This window comes from Macrobrachium rosenbergii, chromosome 3, assembly GCF_040412425.1.
Source record: "Macrobrachium rosenbergii isolate ZJJX-2024 chromosome 3, ASM4041242v1, whole genome shotgun sequence".
Lineage (NCBI taxonomy): Eukaryota > Metazoa > Arthropoda > Malacostraca > Decapoda > Palaemonidae > Macrobrachium > Macrobrachium rosenbergii.
This window is the reverse complement of record NC_089743.1, coordinates 17,378,359-17,395,781: the sequence shown is the minus strand read 5'-3', so window position 1 is coordinate 17,395,781 and position 17,423 is coordinate 17,378,359. Positions and strand designations below refer to the sequence as shown.

Here is a 17,423-nt window from a genome sequence, read left to right as displayed (position 1 = left end):
TCTTTTTTCCTTTCCCTTTTCCCCTTCTTCTCTACCTCACGGGCAGTAGGAAGATTGATCCATCATGAGCTGGAACTGGTTAGATACAGGAAAGTAAGTGGCCTTTTTGTTTGAGAAAGTTTATTTTTACATGAATATTTTCCTTGCAGAAGTTAGTCCTTCCTCTCTCTGACAAGGGAAGAGAGGAATGATGATAAACAAATTGGTGGCCAACTTCGATCTGTTGTCTGAACAGATATAGCTCTTTAACTTCCACTTATACAATGTTCCTCTACATTGTGTATTAGCCCAGTAGTCTGACCATTTGGAAACTTATTTTTTATCTGACAAGTCAGGGGCATACGTCTCCTTCCTCTGCTTTAGCCTAACCAGGAAATGAGATCAGGTGTGCTGAACTAGTCTGTTCAAGACTTTCCTTTCCTTCCACCAAAGGTGAGTCTATCCTCACGTTAAGACCTAGGTTTGTTCCGCATATGAACAAATGACAAATTTTAATTAGTGTGTATTTTTCATAGTTAACAAACTTACAGTCTTAACATACATTGCCCACCTCTTGCCACCCCTCAAAGTGAATCCCTGGGCCGGAAAAAACTGATGCGTCACGGTGCTCTGGGTGAAGCAAGGTCCACTGATGCCTTCCCTCTCATCCAGTTAGCTGAACCCCATTGCCACCAATACCTTGTTCTACAATTTTATATGTTTTTTACCAGTTTCCAGCTGGGGCTAGAAGATTTTATCCTCATGTTAAGACTGTAGGTTTGTTAGCAATGAAAAATACAGATTAATTACAATTTGTCGTTTTACTTACTGTATCCTTAGAAATTCAAAATAAACGAAATAACAAAGCCAATTCTATATCATGTTTTTCCTACACACGTCGCCTAAAAGGGAAACCATTGTTTTGTTTAAGTTTCATCGCCAGTCACAAACACCCCTAATAACAATACGATAATTATCGTACATAATTATCGTTTGTATGACTGAATTGTTCTAAACAGTTGTATGTAATCCAAAATTATGTTATTTACCACTAGAATGATAATGAATTTTTAATGATAAATGAATATTAAGTTATCCTAAATTTAATTACTATCATAATTACACTACTATTAAAATTTCTGAAAGGTTACCAAAAGATAAAGGTTGCTGTGGGTGCAACCATAACTCAATGTTCACATTTTCTCAGCTGGGCTCACATAGGTAAAAGTGTATTTCATTGTATTGAATTATTCCTCGAATATGCCAATACTGTAATATATAGGGTAAAAATGGTTTTATTGCCGTTATTATCACTGTATTTCATAATGTGAATCTTTTCATGTAAGTCAGTGGTTATTGCACCGAGGCCGAGGCTAGCCTACCGATAAACATCTCGTAGAATTCAAAGATTGGTTTTTAGAATGGTAGCAGAAGACAACCCTCAATTTTTAGGGGTGAATTTTAGGATTTAAAGGTCGTCATATATGCGGAAATGTATGGTAGTTGTTGTGTTGATTTTTAACTTGTTGCCAGTTACAGTTTTTAATGTCACATGTTTTAAAGAAATTCTACATTTTATTCAGGAATTATTAGAATGCCCTTAAAAGAAAAGACAAAATGAGAAAAGAGAAGAGGAGTAAGTAACATCTCACCTACACATAAGACAAACAATAAAAATATAAGAGTGTTTGAGAACCATTAGGACAAGATGTGAGTAGTGCTAACTTCCTCTCCTTTTATCATTTCATTTTCTTAGGGTTTGGTCCTTTATGGTAAGCAGAATGTTATATTCCTTTTCTGTCATTTGGTCTTGCATTCTATTCTTTTGTAGATTACTTTAGAAGAAAATTTTCTTTGTTCCAATGGGGATACAAAGTACTCCCTTCATATATGGAGTATCTTTCAGCTCATGCACTAGACCTTCTGTGTGCTGACTAACAAAGTGGGTACCCAGGTGGAGAGTGGGGGGAAAAAGTATTCCTAGTCTCACCAGCTGATGCTACCCATTGTTTTTCTGGCCACAGTAATAGTTAACTTGTATTGCTCTTGTTGCTCGTATGCTGACTTAGCACCTGTTGCATTTTGTATCTTTTCATGTGTATTTTAGGTGCCCTTGGTGCTTTTCAGTGCTGATTTGTGTTTAATAGGTATTCTCTGTATGCTAAGGGAATTGTGCTTTTCTGTTTTGTGTGACGTCCTTTGTTGGCTTTTTGTCTGTATGGAGGGTAAACAGGACCCACTCTGCTCTTAGGGCTGTGGTCAACACTGTGGTTAATTTATGTCCCTGGTTGCAGTAGATACACACTCAGCCTGTATGTCTTGAATGTACTGATGATTCCCTTTTCCTGAATATGCTGCTTGGCCTTCTGAGTGGGAGCATTGTGAGAAGATGAGGAGGAAGACAAAGAAAGCTCCTTCATCATATCAGAGGTGACTTCAAAGTCCTTCCAGAACAGTCATTCCCCTTCCCCCTCCCAAAGCACTTCATCTCCCGGCAAGGTCAAGCCCTGTTCATTAAACTCATTTCTCCTTTCTCTGACGAGGTCAGACAAATAAAATTTCAGGTGCAATTAAGGAAGGTTTGGCCTTCCTTAAATATTACAGGTTCTCCTTCTCTCTTGGCATTTTTAGACTCCTTGGCTGTGCAGGAGGGGGTACAACAGGTTGTTTTTGCTTCAGCCTCGGCCCTGCAACCATCACGTCCTCCTCCCAAGAGGTATACCTGATGGCCACGAGTGTATACATCATCACCTCCCCCCTACCCTAACTCCTCCAACTCTGGTCTCATCCCAGGAGGTGGAGAGGTCTATGGTAATGATTAAATGTCACCAATCTCATTCACCACTGTCCTCACCATCGTCACCGTTGTTTAGCTCCTCAGCTTTCCCCTACCATCAGAGATCTCAAAAGAGGAAGACAGCAAAACCTTACTGAAGAGAGAGAGAGGGAGAGAGAAAGAAAATATTTACTATACCAGCACTCCTCTCCCCAGAGACAAAGCAGAACCAGTTGTTCCCCCCATCAGATACCAATTGTACAGGTGGAGATGTACCCCTTTTCCTCACCACTTAGACAGGAGTTATACTTGGGCCTTTTCTTCTAGGACTTTCTTGAGCTTTCACAGGGACTCAGGGTCATACAGGCATTGCTGTTTCACCCATTATTCTGGGGGCAGACACTCTGCAAGGGAGAGTTGCTCCCCCCAGAGCTTTTGAGTACAGGAACAGAAAGGATCAGCACTTTTCCTCCCACCATCATTCACAGTCTCCTGACCATGGGTGTGAGACCATTTTCCATTTCTGCTTTTGACATGGCAACAGTCTTCCCATAGATTGAGTCAGGACTTCCTCTGGGGTGGCGGGGTGCCCAGGAGCAGTCGTGAGTTTGGGAGAGGAAATCTATGGCCTCCCCCACTGCAGAGGAGATTGGGATTCTCTATGAAACTGCAGAGGCTCTAGGTACCAAGGACCCCACCCTTCCTGAAGCTTTCCTCAGACTAGGGGCAACACTTCAGGAGCTTAATAACCCCTGGCATTGGCTTTACCAGCAATCTCTCGTTTGGAGCAGGTGGTTGGTTCTGCTCTGGAGGTTAGACCTTTGAAAAGTTTACCTTGGACAGAGCTTGCCCAAGGTGTTTTGGCCAAGGTGAACTCACTGATCTGCAGGTCAACCAGTTTCCCTTGCAGCTAGCTGATTGGCCAAGCTACTCCCTCCACCATTGTCCAAGTAAAAGAAATAATATGTCTCTGAGGATGCAAACAACACACCCCTATTCTTGACCAGACAGTGGAAGGTGCAGTAGGTCAAACTGTGCCAAGACCCCACTCCTTCAACCTCAGTGAAGGTTTCAGACACTGCCCAGTCCTTTCACCCCTCCTACCAAGCTTAACCCAAGCGAGGAGGTAGGGTAAGGAGAAAGGAGGCTCCCAATGAGATTGGCTCTCTCCTCCCTCCACTGCCATAGGTGGTGGCTGTCTCTCGTCTCAGTGGACAGTGTGGCAGCATCATGGAGCAAAGCCGTTGGTGATATCTGTATTGAAGGATGAGTACAGACTCCCCTTCAGGACTGTCATTCCCCCCCTTCCTTATACCTAATCCTATTCCCAGTTTACCTCAATGGCTTGATCAAGTCCCAGGCTCTGTAGGCAGAATTTGAGACTATGCTGCAGAAGGGAGTGATTGAGATTGTTCAGGACTGGTTGCTAGGTTTCTACAGAGAAAGCATCTGGTGGGCGAAGACCAATCTCAGACCTCTTGGTACCAAACAGGTATGTCAGACAGTCATTGTTCACTATGGAGATGAAGTAATTCAGTGTTAGATTCTGTCAGGGAGGGAGGCTACATGATCTTGATCAGCCTGCCAGATGCTTATTTCCAGATCCCAGTACACTGGGACTGGAAGAAGTTCCTACAATTTGTGTGCCAAGAGAAGGTCTTCCATTTCAAGTCTCTCTGTCATGGGCTAGCTAAAGCTCCCCAGTTGTTCATCAGGTTCTTCTCCTTGGTCTCGGCTTGGGTTCACTCAGAAGGAATCTGCCTGCTACATTACTTGGACTGTTGGTTCATCCTTGCTTCCTTGGAATGGAAACTATTTTTGGACAAGCAATGATTCGTCCCTCTGCCAGAGTCTGGGTGTACTGGTGTATCGGTGGAAGTCCAACCTTATTCCAAAGCAGCAGATCAGGTAATTGGGGATGAGACTAGACACCTTAGCAATAAAAGCCTTCTCAGCAACTTGCCAGATAGACAACCTCAAGGAAGTCATGAGGTGATGCCTGGAGGACAAAGAACAACCAGCTTGACTATGGCAAGTGGTCTTGAGTCATCTCAGGTCCCAGGAGAAACTTTTACTAAATGGGAGAAGCTACCTTTGATTTCTGCATTGGCAGTTGAAATGCCATTGGTCCTTCCCGGGCAAACTCCCACACCACCTAGTTCTCCATCTAAGAGGAGAGTGTGCTTCTGGGATGTGGACCCCAGGCCTGCATAAATTGCACATCGGTGGACTGGGAGTGATGGCAGTGGGGCTGGCACTGCAGACTTTCCAAAATCATCTGTAAGGGAACTCGATGGTAGTCATGAGCGACACTACCACCGTGAGTCTACATCTATAAGCACTGGAACTGTCTCTCTGGCTGTTTTGACTAGCCATCCAGATGCACAATTGGACATTGATGTACATGATTGAGTTGAAGGCCAGGTACATTCCTAGCAAAAAGAACATTTTAGCTGACCTGCTGAGCTGCCAGAGCCAAGTAATCAAGAGAGAGCGATCCATACTGCACTCCAGTCAGTAGTGGAGACACATTTTAATGTATGAGACCCACAACTGATTGATTTGTTTGCCACCAAGCTAAACTGAAAGCTCACTGTTTTCTGCTCCCATTGCAATGGGACAACATGGACACATATGTCTTTCCCCATTCAGTCTTCTCCACTTCAGTCCTCTCCACCAAGGGATAAACAGGGTTTTCATCACCTCAGGCCTTCGTATGGCACTGATGGCCTCTCGCTGTTCTCATGCTGAGTGGTGTGAGAACCTTCTGTCTCTCCTAGTAGACATCCTGAAAGTCCTCCTCTTTAGATCCACTATTCTCTCGCAGCCACATCTGGAGGTTCCATTGACAGTCGCCTATGAGGTGTATGCTTATGAGGAGTTTCGAAAAATCATGCCCTTCTCAAGAGGTAAGACCCCCAGAGCAGCAGGTGACTTTGGTCCTCCGAAGCCTGAGAGTCACCCTTTAAGAACCTGTCTCAATCATCAGAGAGGACTCTTACCTGAAAAATGGTTATTTCCTAGCTCTTGCTCATGAACTATGGAGTGGGATCATAGCATGCTTCATTGCCCCATAGAGTGGTGCTGGTGGTAGCACATTTGTAATTCTCTTGCTCATTCCAGACACACTCTCAGCAGGGTCAGTACTCATCCTTGCCTTCAGGCACTACCCACCACCTAAGAAGTGAATCTCAGTATAGGAAAGGTGTGGTGTTTATATCCTCATAGGAACAAATGGCAAATTTTATATACACAACTTACCAAATAAGTTACATAGCTTATTAGGTTCTACTTTACGTGGCATCTCAAGATTAAAAATCGCAGTAGCGCTCTTTTGTTTTGGGTGTAGATATACTGCCCCCGCTGACTTTCGGGGAAGGATAGGTACAACACAGCTAAAGAGCACAATTCGTTTCTGCATGTCAGTGACTGAATTCTTGGTCATTGGCAGCTCTGATTTTGTTTTTCACCAGGTGGTTGCTGTTATTCTTCATTTGGTGAAGTACTTTGTTCTTTTTGGTAGCGTACTACTGTCAGTTAGCTTAGCTAATTCAGAACTCTTTTTGTGACTTTCCCAATTTTGACTTATCAGTTGGACCAATCATGTCAGATTCTAGCCTTTCTAGTATCAGGTATTGTAGTAAAGGCTGTAAGAGTAGGTTGACTTCAGCCAAATATGACACTCATATTGTTTGTAGTTCGTGCAGGAAGCAAATTTGCTCTCCTGAACTTTGTTGTGACAAATGTAAAGACTGGGATAAGGTGAAGTGGAAGACTCTTAATGCATATTTAGGTAAGTTACAGCATGACAGACTTAGGAAAGCTACTGCTAGGGGTGAAGCGAAGGCTTCCACTAGTCAGGTTTTGTCTCCGGGGGTTGATGTGACTGATTTACCTGTTCCTGCAAATGGCTCTTGGGTCCACCTTTTTAGCCTTTAGAATCCTCTTCTCTTAGAGGTCTGACAAGGGAGGTGCTTTTTCTAATGGCTTTAGCAACGGTGAAGAGGGTTAGCGAGCTACATGCCCTTGATAAGAGAGTAGGCTTCTCTCAAGGTGACACTGTCTGCTCCTTGACCTTAGGATTCATGGCAAAGAACGAAGACCCTTCTAGTTCCAGGCCATGTTCCTTTTGAGTCAAGAGCCTGTCTAACATTCTAGGTCAGGCGAATCAGGAGAGAGTCCTCTGCCCAGTTCATTCTCTTTGCGAGTATTTAGGAAGAACCAAGAAGTTAGAGGCCCTTCTCCAAATCTGTGGTGTTCGGTTAAAAACCCCAGTTGTTTGTTATCTGATAATGCCTTAACGGTCTTTTTAAGGACTTTGATTTCTGAATCACACTGTAGGATCCAGGAGGATGTCCTTCCTTTATGCAAGGTCAAAGCACGATTTCTGAATCACACTGTAGGATCCAGGAGGATGTCCTTCCTTTATGCAAGGTCAAAGCACATGAAATTAGGGCAGTGGCGACTTCCCTGGCCTTCAAACGCAATCTATTTCTGTCTTCTCTCCTGCAATCCACGTAATGGAGGTGCAAATCAGTTTTTGCAATGTTCTACATGGGTGATGTGGAAACAGTTTACGAAAGTTGCAGTACTGTAGGCCCTTGTTTCACAGCTGGCATGGTGTTGGGTAGAGGGATAGGAGGATTTTCTTGGTTTTTCCTCTATCCATTCTCCTTGAATAAGGATTGGTGTTTTTCTTGGGAAGCCTGATTGGTACTGTGTCATGAGTGCCATCGGTTGGTTTGAATTTTAACAAGTTTGTGGTGTAGGTTTTAATTTTCTGGTCATATTTTGTGCTGAGCCCAGGGCAAGGGTATATACACATTTCAGTGTGTCTTTTTTTAGATTGTTATCTTTGACAACCTGCAATTAACTCCTATGTTGCAAAGCACCCACTAAAGTAGAGGCGACTCTTGGCTCTAAATGCTAGCTAAATTTTCTGTTTCAAATCCATCTCCATTTTAGAGTGTTTTTGAGTAGTTTGTCCATGTATCCCACCTCCTGTCAGTGTGGGATTCAGCATGTAATTATTTGGTAAGTTACGTATATATAAAAATGACTTTTTATAATAAAAGTTTTATATATACTTACCAAATAATTACATGATCAGATCCCTCCCCCCTCCCCTCTCATGGACATAAAGCATAAAAGAATTGAGCTCTTTAGCTGTGTTGTACCTATCCTTTCCTGAAAGAGGGCGGGGCAATATAACTACAGTCAGCCCTCATTAAGACGGACTAATAGGGAAGCCAGGATGTCTGTCTTAGCCGATAGTCAGTTTAACCGGCGAAGTCTATATATATAGCTATAAATACCTATAAATATACTGTATTTCATTATTTTTTTATAAAGAGTAGGAATAATAAACCAGTGTAGAAACATTTGAATTAAAGCTCATGGTAAAAGGTGAAAAATGAAGAATAAAACATGATAAAAATTATAGAATTCAGCCGCATACGTAGATGCCTAGGCCGAAGTATGAATGCTTAATTGTTAAGTAAAAAGAAGTGGAGTCTCTAAAATGAAAAGTAAGATAATGAAATTTAGGTTACAGGTACACAATCCTTTAACTGAAATCCTCAGGGCCAGGTGTGTTTCGGTTTTTGGAATTTTTCGGATTTCGGAACTGTGGGGTCAGGAGCATAATCAAACGTCACTATTGCAGCAAAAACATTTTTTTCCCCTTTTCATGTTTTTTATTGTTACTAACATCGTCATCAGTTTGCAGTCGTAAATCTGAGGATGGTCCAGGAATAGGATTTGCAAGTGATGACTCATCACCACGACAGACTTGTTGGATTTTTCATACCACTTTATTAAAGTTAAAATTATTGTTGAATTCTTGTTTTCATGAAGAAATAATTATATAAAGCAAATTATTGAGTAATTTTTGCCATCAGCAGTCAAATAATCACGATCATGGCAATGTTCAAACTTAGAGCCGTCACGACATATGTCTATGAATAGAACAGAAGTAGAGGGCTGTCATTGGCTAGCAGATCTCCATGTCAACCAGCCAGCCAATCAGGTTTTAGCTGTATTTTGTCTGAGAAAGAACATTTTGCTCAGAGAAGTTGACGATGACATAAGTGCATGTGCTTTGAATACAACACGTAGTTTTTAATAGTGTACTGTAGGTATTTTACTGATTACATGAAGAATAGAATGAATTCCTTCTTATTACTTTGAGTCCAAAATTGTTGGTTCAGAGATTCTTCAGCAACAAAATATATTTTTTTGTTTTGCTTCAGAAGATGTTTACTAATGCTGCGTTGACATACCTTTAAAACAAAATTCTTCTCTCTAATCTCTCGAGGATAGAATTACGCTGCATAGAAGGAACTGGCAATTCTCTCTCTCTCTCTCTCTCTCTCTCTCTCTCTCTCTCTCTCTCTCTCTCTCTCTCTCTCTCTCTCTCTCTCTCTCTCTCTCTCTCTCTCACACATATTTTCCACATAAACACAAGTTTTGTTCGTTAACTCGGCTTTCATCATCATAAAGTTTAGCTGTGTCATGTCTTTTGTTTCCTAAAAAACATACAAAGCATTGTGCTGTAGCTATCAGTCAGGCAGCAGATAGGTAAAACTGTTAATGCTCAGTGATTGGCTACAGTACTTCCTATCCATCCAGACAATAATGTTTCTTAATGACAGTACGCACTGTGCACAAGTTAAATTGGTTACAAGTTAAAAGCATTTCAGTTTAGTACAGTAAAAATACACAACAGTACAGTATATATAAAATAAAAATATAAGTGAAAAGTTTTTTGTTTACCTTTGTTAAATGAAAAGGAAAACAGTACGCGGCGATTGGAGGAACAGTAACTATCTTAAATCGTGGATGAACGTTACATATTTTATATCGGCTGACCCTCTTCGGTGTCCGTCTTATCTGATATCTGGATTAGTGGGGTCCGGGTTAACGAGGGTCGACTATACACCCAAATCAAAAGAGCACTACTGCGAATTTTAAATTTTGCTTTGCTGCGTAAAGTAGAAACTAATAGTTAGGTAATTATTTGGTAAGTATATATAAAGCTTTATTTTATTATAAAATCTAATTTTTTAAGATACAATAATTTATGTAAACTGGAGCCTTTCATATAAGATATAACCCATCTCGTCCACCCTGCTTTGCTTCTTTGGTTTTTGCCCCACCTATTTTTTGGATGCAAGTAAAGTGGGTAGCATCAACTGGTGAGACTAGGCATCCTCTCTCCCCATCTCCACCTGGACATGCTCCTTGTTAGTCAGTACACAGCTTGTCCAGTGCATTTGCCGAAGCACACTCCATATTGGAAAGGCTTTAGTTTGTATACCAATGAAAAATACAAATTACTTTTAAAATTTGGCATTTTAGCATGTTCTGTGTGAATAATTGCTCTTGTGAACAATAATAAGGATAAAATTCAAGAATTACTTTGTTCTCTATTCCTTCTTGCCCTATGAATCATGCTCTTGCCATAACGAAATTAGCCTAAGTTTTTCTTTTTCCCATTATGACTTCATGATGGGTACAAGTAGGAATTGCATGCTTCTTTCCTCGTATAATTTTAGCATACAGTATGATGGAGTGGAGTAGAGAGAGTGTGTCTAACCTGGCTTCCTGTTAGACTAAAGATCATTGACCACAAGTCTAAAGTTACTTAGTTCAAGTTCATATCCATATTGTTTATTGTAGGGCAGCTATGATTGAAATAGAATAGCTGTTGATGTTTTAAGTGTTTTGAGTCTATTTACGAGAAAGTACGGCACTGTATTGATTACCAGATTATTTATAATCATAACTATACAGTATTGCTGTACATACACACACATTTCATTAACATAAACACCACAATTGAAGTATCAAAGCTGCTTAGCTTTTTAGTATATGTGACTGACTGCTGTCATACCATGGTGAAAAGAAAGTTTTTATTCATTGTTTCTTTCAGTTAAAGTGAAAGTGGATCAAACTAGCATTCAAGGTAAGTGCTATCATGTTTTGTTGCCACTGATGATATATTTTGTTATATTTTGATATGCAAAATATAAGATATTTAAGAGACTTATAGAAATATATATATATAATATATATATATATATATATATATATATATATATATATATATATATATATATATATATATATATATATATATATATATATATATATATATATATATATATATATATATATATATTGTACATTATTCACCTCATTGCTCACCATTTAGTCAAAATACTTTAATATGTACTTCTAATCTTAAAGTTAATATAAAGTTTACTTATCCTTGCATAGTCCTTTTCAATTACATACTAGTTTTGTAGTTTAAAGTTTATTTTTACAGTTTTAAGAAAAGTATATATTATGCTCTATTAAATGTTTGTAATATGGGCAAACTATTTCCTTAGAAAGCCTCTTGCTTTGGTTTAAAGTGGCCAGCTTCATATGTATGTAGAAAATAAGAACCTGTTGCCTTATATAGTGGAGATCATCTGGAGGGTTATGATAACTACATCCACTGTATCTTTAAAACTTTTGTCACCTTTTTTGCCCATCTTTTATTGTTTATTGCCGAATGCCTCCATGTTACCTCCTAAAAGAAATTTGGAAGTAGGGTGTATTGTCCCCTGTCTTTTGGCATACTATGTGTAGCATAATATTTTCAGAATGAATCAACAAAATTTAAAGTAACTCTGCAGGGTTTATTCTGTGGGCAACTCTCTTGACATGATTAACTTTAGCAACAAACTACTAAAAATTTGACATTTTATAGCCTTGGGAACCATCTTAGCCTTCAGTTTCATGGCTTTTCTCAACAGATGATCATCTCGCAGTAACCTGAAAAGTATATCTAGGACTAGTTTTATCAGATTTTGTTTACCTGCTCTTAGGATGGTTTTTATGCAAATTATAGGAAGTTGCTGTAAAGGGGGATTTGAAAATTGGAAGATTATCTAAAAGAAAATATGCCAACATCAAAGTGAATTTCACATTACCAAATTATGCAGTATCAGATTGTTGCACACAATGGACAGTGTCTGCTGCTGTGCATGAAAGTAAAAGTGTTTGAAACTTATTTGAACTTGCCTGAGACAGCCACAAATGTACAACTGATTTGTGTGTGAGTGAGCCAAGCTGGAATTGCATGCTAATTCGTTAGGGTAGATGGTGGTGATAGGGTTAAGGTTACACAGTAATGCATGTGACTGGTCTATGCTGTTGTTAACAGCCTTTGTTTGCTCTTTGCCAGATGTGCATCTCCCAGCAATGCAAACAATTCTTTGTCCTTCTGGCATCTTTAACATAAATTTTTATTATTAGATAGTATCTTGTGCATCCACTGTTATTGTGCTGAAAACAGTAGTTAACTGTGTTGTGTGGAGAAAATCAACCTGCATTAATTGCACTTATAGGTAACTGGATTATTCCTTTGAACAGACAAGGGTTTTGCCTTTTGTAAAGCCAGTAAAAGACAGTTTGTTAGCCAGCTATCAGCTTGTCTTAACTGCCTGTTTTTGTAAGACAGTGGAAAGAAATGATAAGTGTGTGATTAATGTGGTATACAGGGCATATGGAGTGTAATTACTGTTTAATCTTTCTTCAGAAATATGTATTCCACCACTGATTTTTGGTGCATATAGAAGATCAGTTTGGGAAGCCTTCTCTTCTAAATGGCACTGTGGGTTAATTTTTGGCCTAGAAAAGCATTAGATGCCGCTTGGAGACATGGCAAAAATCTTGAGAGTGCTGTATCGTCAATCAGTAATGTTAAGGAGAGGGACCCCAATAGTTTTGTTTGTTGAATAGTTTTCCTCTCTCTTTTGCTGCATCAAGGATGGTGGTAGCAGAGCTGTATGTTCAGCTTACTGTAAATAGAGGTGTTATATGGAAAAAAAAGCATGGCTTTAAATCTTTGATGGCGTAAACATTGGTGACCCATTTCCCTTAGCAAAGGGGTATTCATACAGACCAAGATCTACTTATAAATGAACAAAGACTCCCATGTATGTCTAAAACTAAATTATGTACAAAAGATTTGGAAGAGACTTGGAGTGTTTTTTGCTTTTATATGTGATGTAAGAAGAAATGAAAGGGCAAGAAGTTTGGTATGTATAGGTGGTAAATAAAGTTTACCATAGGTGAAAGGATGGCTCAGAATGTTTTGAGATAGTTTAGTTTCTTGAAGAGAATGGGCGACAATAGGGTGGTGAAAGTTTCCGATTCAGAATTGTTAAGAGGGTGAAGGACTTGAAGTCCTAGAAGTTACTGGTTAGAGGGTATGTAAGGGGTACTGGAAAGGTAGGTATCTAGGGCGCATGAAAGTATGCCTACATGAGTCATATGAACTTTTCCCAAAATCATTCAATAATTCAAAGTAAATATAATGAACTGAATTGCTTATATTGTTTGTTTTATTGCTTGATAAATATGTGTGTACAGGGTACAATGAGTAAATTGTCAGGCTAGGCTAACATAGAAAGAGTAGGACATTGCTGTTATCTGAATTCCAGCCTCTTTGTCAATCCTTTGGCAAAGAGATAAAAGAGAGATGACTACAGATGCTCCTCTACTTACAAACTAGTTACGTTCCGAATGGCTATTTGCATCTTGATTTGTTCGTAAGGACAATTTGACACACGCAAAGTGAATATGGACAGTACTGTATGTTTTTCATTCTAAAACACAATACTAGTACCGTACTGTATTTTACAGAGTACTTTGTTAATACAAATGATACATAAAACCTGAATAAGTTGTGATTAAGTATATCTTAGTTTAACCAGACCACTGAGCTGATTAACAGCTCTCCTAGGGCTGGCCCGAAGGATTAGATTTATTTTACATGGCTACAGCTTATTGTGGAATCTGAACCACATTATGGCGAGAAATGAATTTCTATCACCAGAAATAAATTCCTCTAATTCTTCAATGACCGGTTGGAGAGTCGAACGTGGGGCCAACAGCGTGCTAGCCGAGAGCAAATAAATTGTGGTGATAATAGTAAAATTTATAAAGTGCTTTATTAATACGAATGATATCTAAAACCTAAATAAATTATGATAATACTGTACAATTTAAACAGCACTTTACTATTACAAATGATACATAAAACCTAAATAAGTAAATTGTGATAATAATACAGTAAAGTACCATTGTTTTTCTTACTTGTGAAACTGGCAGTGTAGGCTTGAGGTGATGGATGAGAAGAGGAGAGGTGTTGTTGAATTACAGGGGCAGCAGGTTGCCAGCATCAATGTCTTCTTCGGCATCACCTTCTTCATTTGAGGAGAAAGCAGTCAACAGAGGTGGCGAGGCTCTTTGAGGCTGAAGGCACTGGTTTGAAGAATTTGTCTAAGGGGGTTTACATTGTTTTTCTTTTCTTTTCATCATACAGTACATGATATGATAACAGAGCATAGCATCATTGATGGTTGTTATTACTTTTGAGAATCTCTCAACATTTGGATCCTGATTCTCAAAAATATTGAAAGCTTTTTCTATAAGAGAAAACCCCTCAGCCATCAATTTTTTTCATACTTCTTTAAAGGAAGAACTTCTTCTTCATGTTCTTCTCTCCTTTGCATTTCTTCCAACATTAAATTCTCGTTTGTCAACTCCTCTGAATGAGACTCAAACAGCTCTTTAAAGTCCTCTTTTCCCCAAGTCAAGCTGTAGCTTTTCACTAATGTCAACAAGACTGTTAATGATTCCCTTTCCCTCTTCTTCCTGATTAAATCCTTTGAAATCATTATCAAACTGTGGGCATATAGCCTTCCAAGCTCCATTCATGTACATGTCACTTCATGCCTCACAACTGAATATTCTTTATACAGTTGTAAATGTAACCCCTCCAGAAATCATGTAAGGTCACACCAGGGTCATCTGCTTCCTTCAAAGCTTGCCTGTACGTACAGCGAGAGTAATATTTCTCGAAGTATGATATTATGCCTTGATCCATCAGCTGAATGAGTGAAGTTGTGTTAGGGGGTAAATAAACGGTTTTAAAATCCGAATGGAAATCATCTAAGTGCGGTTGGTGACGGGGCATTATCCAAAATTAAGAGAATCTTGAAAGGAATCCCATTCTTGCAGCAGTACAGCTTGACTTTGGGAACAAAGTGATAAAAAAGCATCTTTAAATACAGCAAGAATCACCCAGGCTTTGTTATTGGACAAATTATCGGTAGAGAATTTTTTGTGATATTTTTAAGGGTCCATGGATTTGCAGCATAGTACACCAGGAGAGGTTTTAACGTCAAGTCTCCCAATGCAATGCCACCCAGGAGTAAAGTTAGCCTATCCTTTGCACCTTAAACCCTGGCATCATCTCTTAACGGCTGATGTATGTTTTTTCTGGTATTTTTTCCCAGTAAACACCTGTCTCATCAGTATTAAAAACTTGCTGAGGGGCATAGACTTCCTATCAGTTATTTCCTTGAGCATCTCGGGGGAATTGTTCAGGGGCTTTTTTGTCAGCACTTGCAGCCTCACCAGTAACGGACATGTGATGCAAGTTAGCATGTTTTTTGAAGCAATGAAACCATCCATGACTTGCAGCAAAAGTTTCATCTGTTCACCAGCCTTATCCTTCAAGTCGTTGAAAAGGCTCGTTGTCTTTTCTTGCATCAGCATGAGGCTAAGCGGTATAGACCTTTTTCTCTGGTGTTCCATCCAGATACCCATAAGTTTTTCCATTTCTTCTAACACCCTCCCCCTTCTCTTACTTGTAATTGTTGACTGCATTGGCACAGTACTTTTTATGTGTTCCATTATTTGATCTTTGTTTTTAAAGATTGTGCCAATAGTTGATTCATTCATATTATAATGGCATACTACCTCAACCATTTTTCCACCACTTTGTATTTTTTTTACAATTGCCACTTTTGTTCCCAGGGAGATAGCGTGCTGCTTTTTACCACTGCCACTATCTTCACTGGTCTTACACTTGCCATAGCCATGATAGAAAAAGGATGGGCTTGATATTTCACAATAAAATCAGAGCACAAGAGAGGACGTTTTACCACTTGTGTAGGTTCAAGAGTCTGGGATAGCATATTGGCATCAGTTACAGTGCTGATCAGTGTGGTTAGGGGAAAAAATTGTAACTAAGCAGAGGGGCGCAATGCAAAATTTAACCGTATGGGTGGCAGATGGAGCACTCTGAACAAATTTGAATTTATGATCACGGTTGTTCGTATCGCTGAAAGTTTGTAATTAGAGGAGCATCTGTATGTGAAAATGTGAATATTTATAGTTTGCTTTTAGGAGAAAGCCAACAGGATCCATACAGTATTTGTATTGGAATGTCAAGTATCTGTACAGCTGTTGATGCATTTATAAACAAAAATGAAGGAGAAATGTCAATCATCTTTTCCAACCTAGCAAAGAATGCCCACAGTAGCACAGTACCAAGTGTGAGAAGTACTTAGCAGAACGGTCAGGCTACTAACCTTCTCTCTCTCTGTGTTTGGAAGCAAATATTATTATTATGATGCTGATGCTGATGATTATTATTATTATTATTATTCTGCATATTTTCTTATGGAACAAGTGACTCCATATCCAGTTTGACTGAGTCATTGGTGAAACCTTGTACAGAGAATCTTGACAACTGTAGCACCTTCATACACTTACAAAGAAAGTTTGTCTACTATGCAGCACATTGTAACAATCTTTTTTTTCTAGGTGTAGGAAGGTACTAATGTCAGGATTTTTTGTGCAAGGTTTCTTCAATGATTCAGTCAAACTGGATGTGGAATCACTTCTTCTGTAAGAAAATATGCATATAATAATAATAATAATTATTATTATTATATTATTATTATTAATTATTAATTATTATTAATTATTATTAATTATTATTATTATTATTATTATTATTATTATTATTATTATTATTATTATTATTATTATTATTATTATTATTGGTTCTAAACACATAGAAAGAGCCTGACTGTTCTGCTAAGTATTTCTCACACTTAGTGGTATGCTACCTTGGGCTTTCTTTGCTAGGTTGGAAAAGGTGATTGACATTTCTTCTTCATTTTTGCTTATAAATGTATCAATAACTGCAAAAATACTTGACCTTCCAATACATTTGGATCCTGTTGGCTTCCTCCTAAAAGCAAATTGTAAACGCTCACATTTTCGTATGGTCATCTCTCTTATTATCTTTCTTATTGTTAGGCTGTTCATAGTGTGTATAACAGTACAACTCTTATTAACTGCTGATACTAGATTACAGATATGATATTATTTTAACATAATATCATATTATGTTAAAAATTATCTCTGCTCATTAATTTCCAATTTCCCCTTCCGATTTTCATGAACTCAGAAATATCGGGATTGCATTTGAGAGAAGTTGGTATGGTGGAAAGGTGAGGTGGAAGAGTAGAGTAAATCAATCTGTTGAAAGTTGTGCACATTTACATATTTGCTTTGTTTTCTTTATTAATCTAATATATATTGCTTGGAATATGATAAATGAATGTTCAGTATTTTCTTTTACATTGATAAACATATTACCGACATATTCCTTGTTGTGGTCATAGGATCCAGTAACAAGCAACAGGTGAGGTTGAGGCAGAAGCAGAGTTACCACTGTACTGTCATTCTTACATTGTTTATCAACAAATTTAGTGCCATTGACATTTTCCAACCCACAAGAAATTTAGTGCCA

At 38.7% G+C, this 17,423-nt stretch overlaps 1 protein-coding gene across 16 annotated transcripts in view; it reads left to right on the top strand.

The window, feature by feature from the left end:
* Window positions 1-17,423, top strand: part of LOC136852944 (mucin-21-like) — a 159,509-nt gene that overhangs the window by 99,514 nt on the left and 42,572 nt on the right. For all 16 annotated transcript variants that reach the window (XM_067128100.1, XM_067128033.1, XM_067128081.1 and 13 more), the window contains one exon: window positions 10,689-10,721. In XM_067128100.1, coding sequence (XP_066984201.1) covers window positions 10,689-10,721 — 33 coding nt within the window. The remainder of the gene's footprint in view (window positions 1-10,688; window positions 10,722-17,423) is intronic.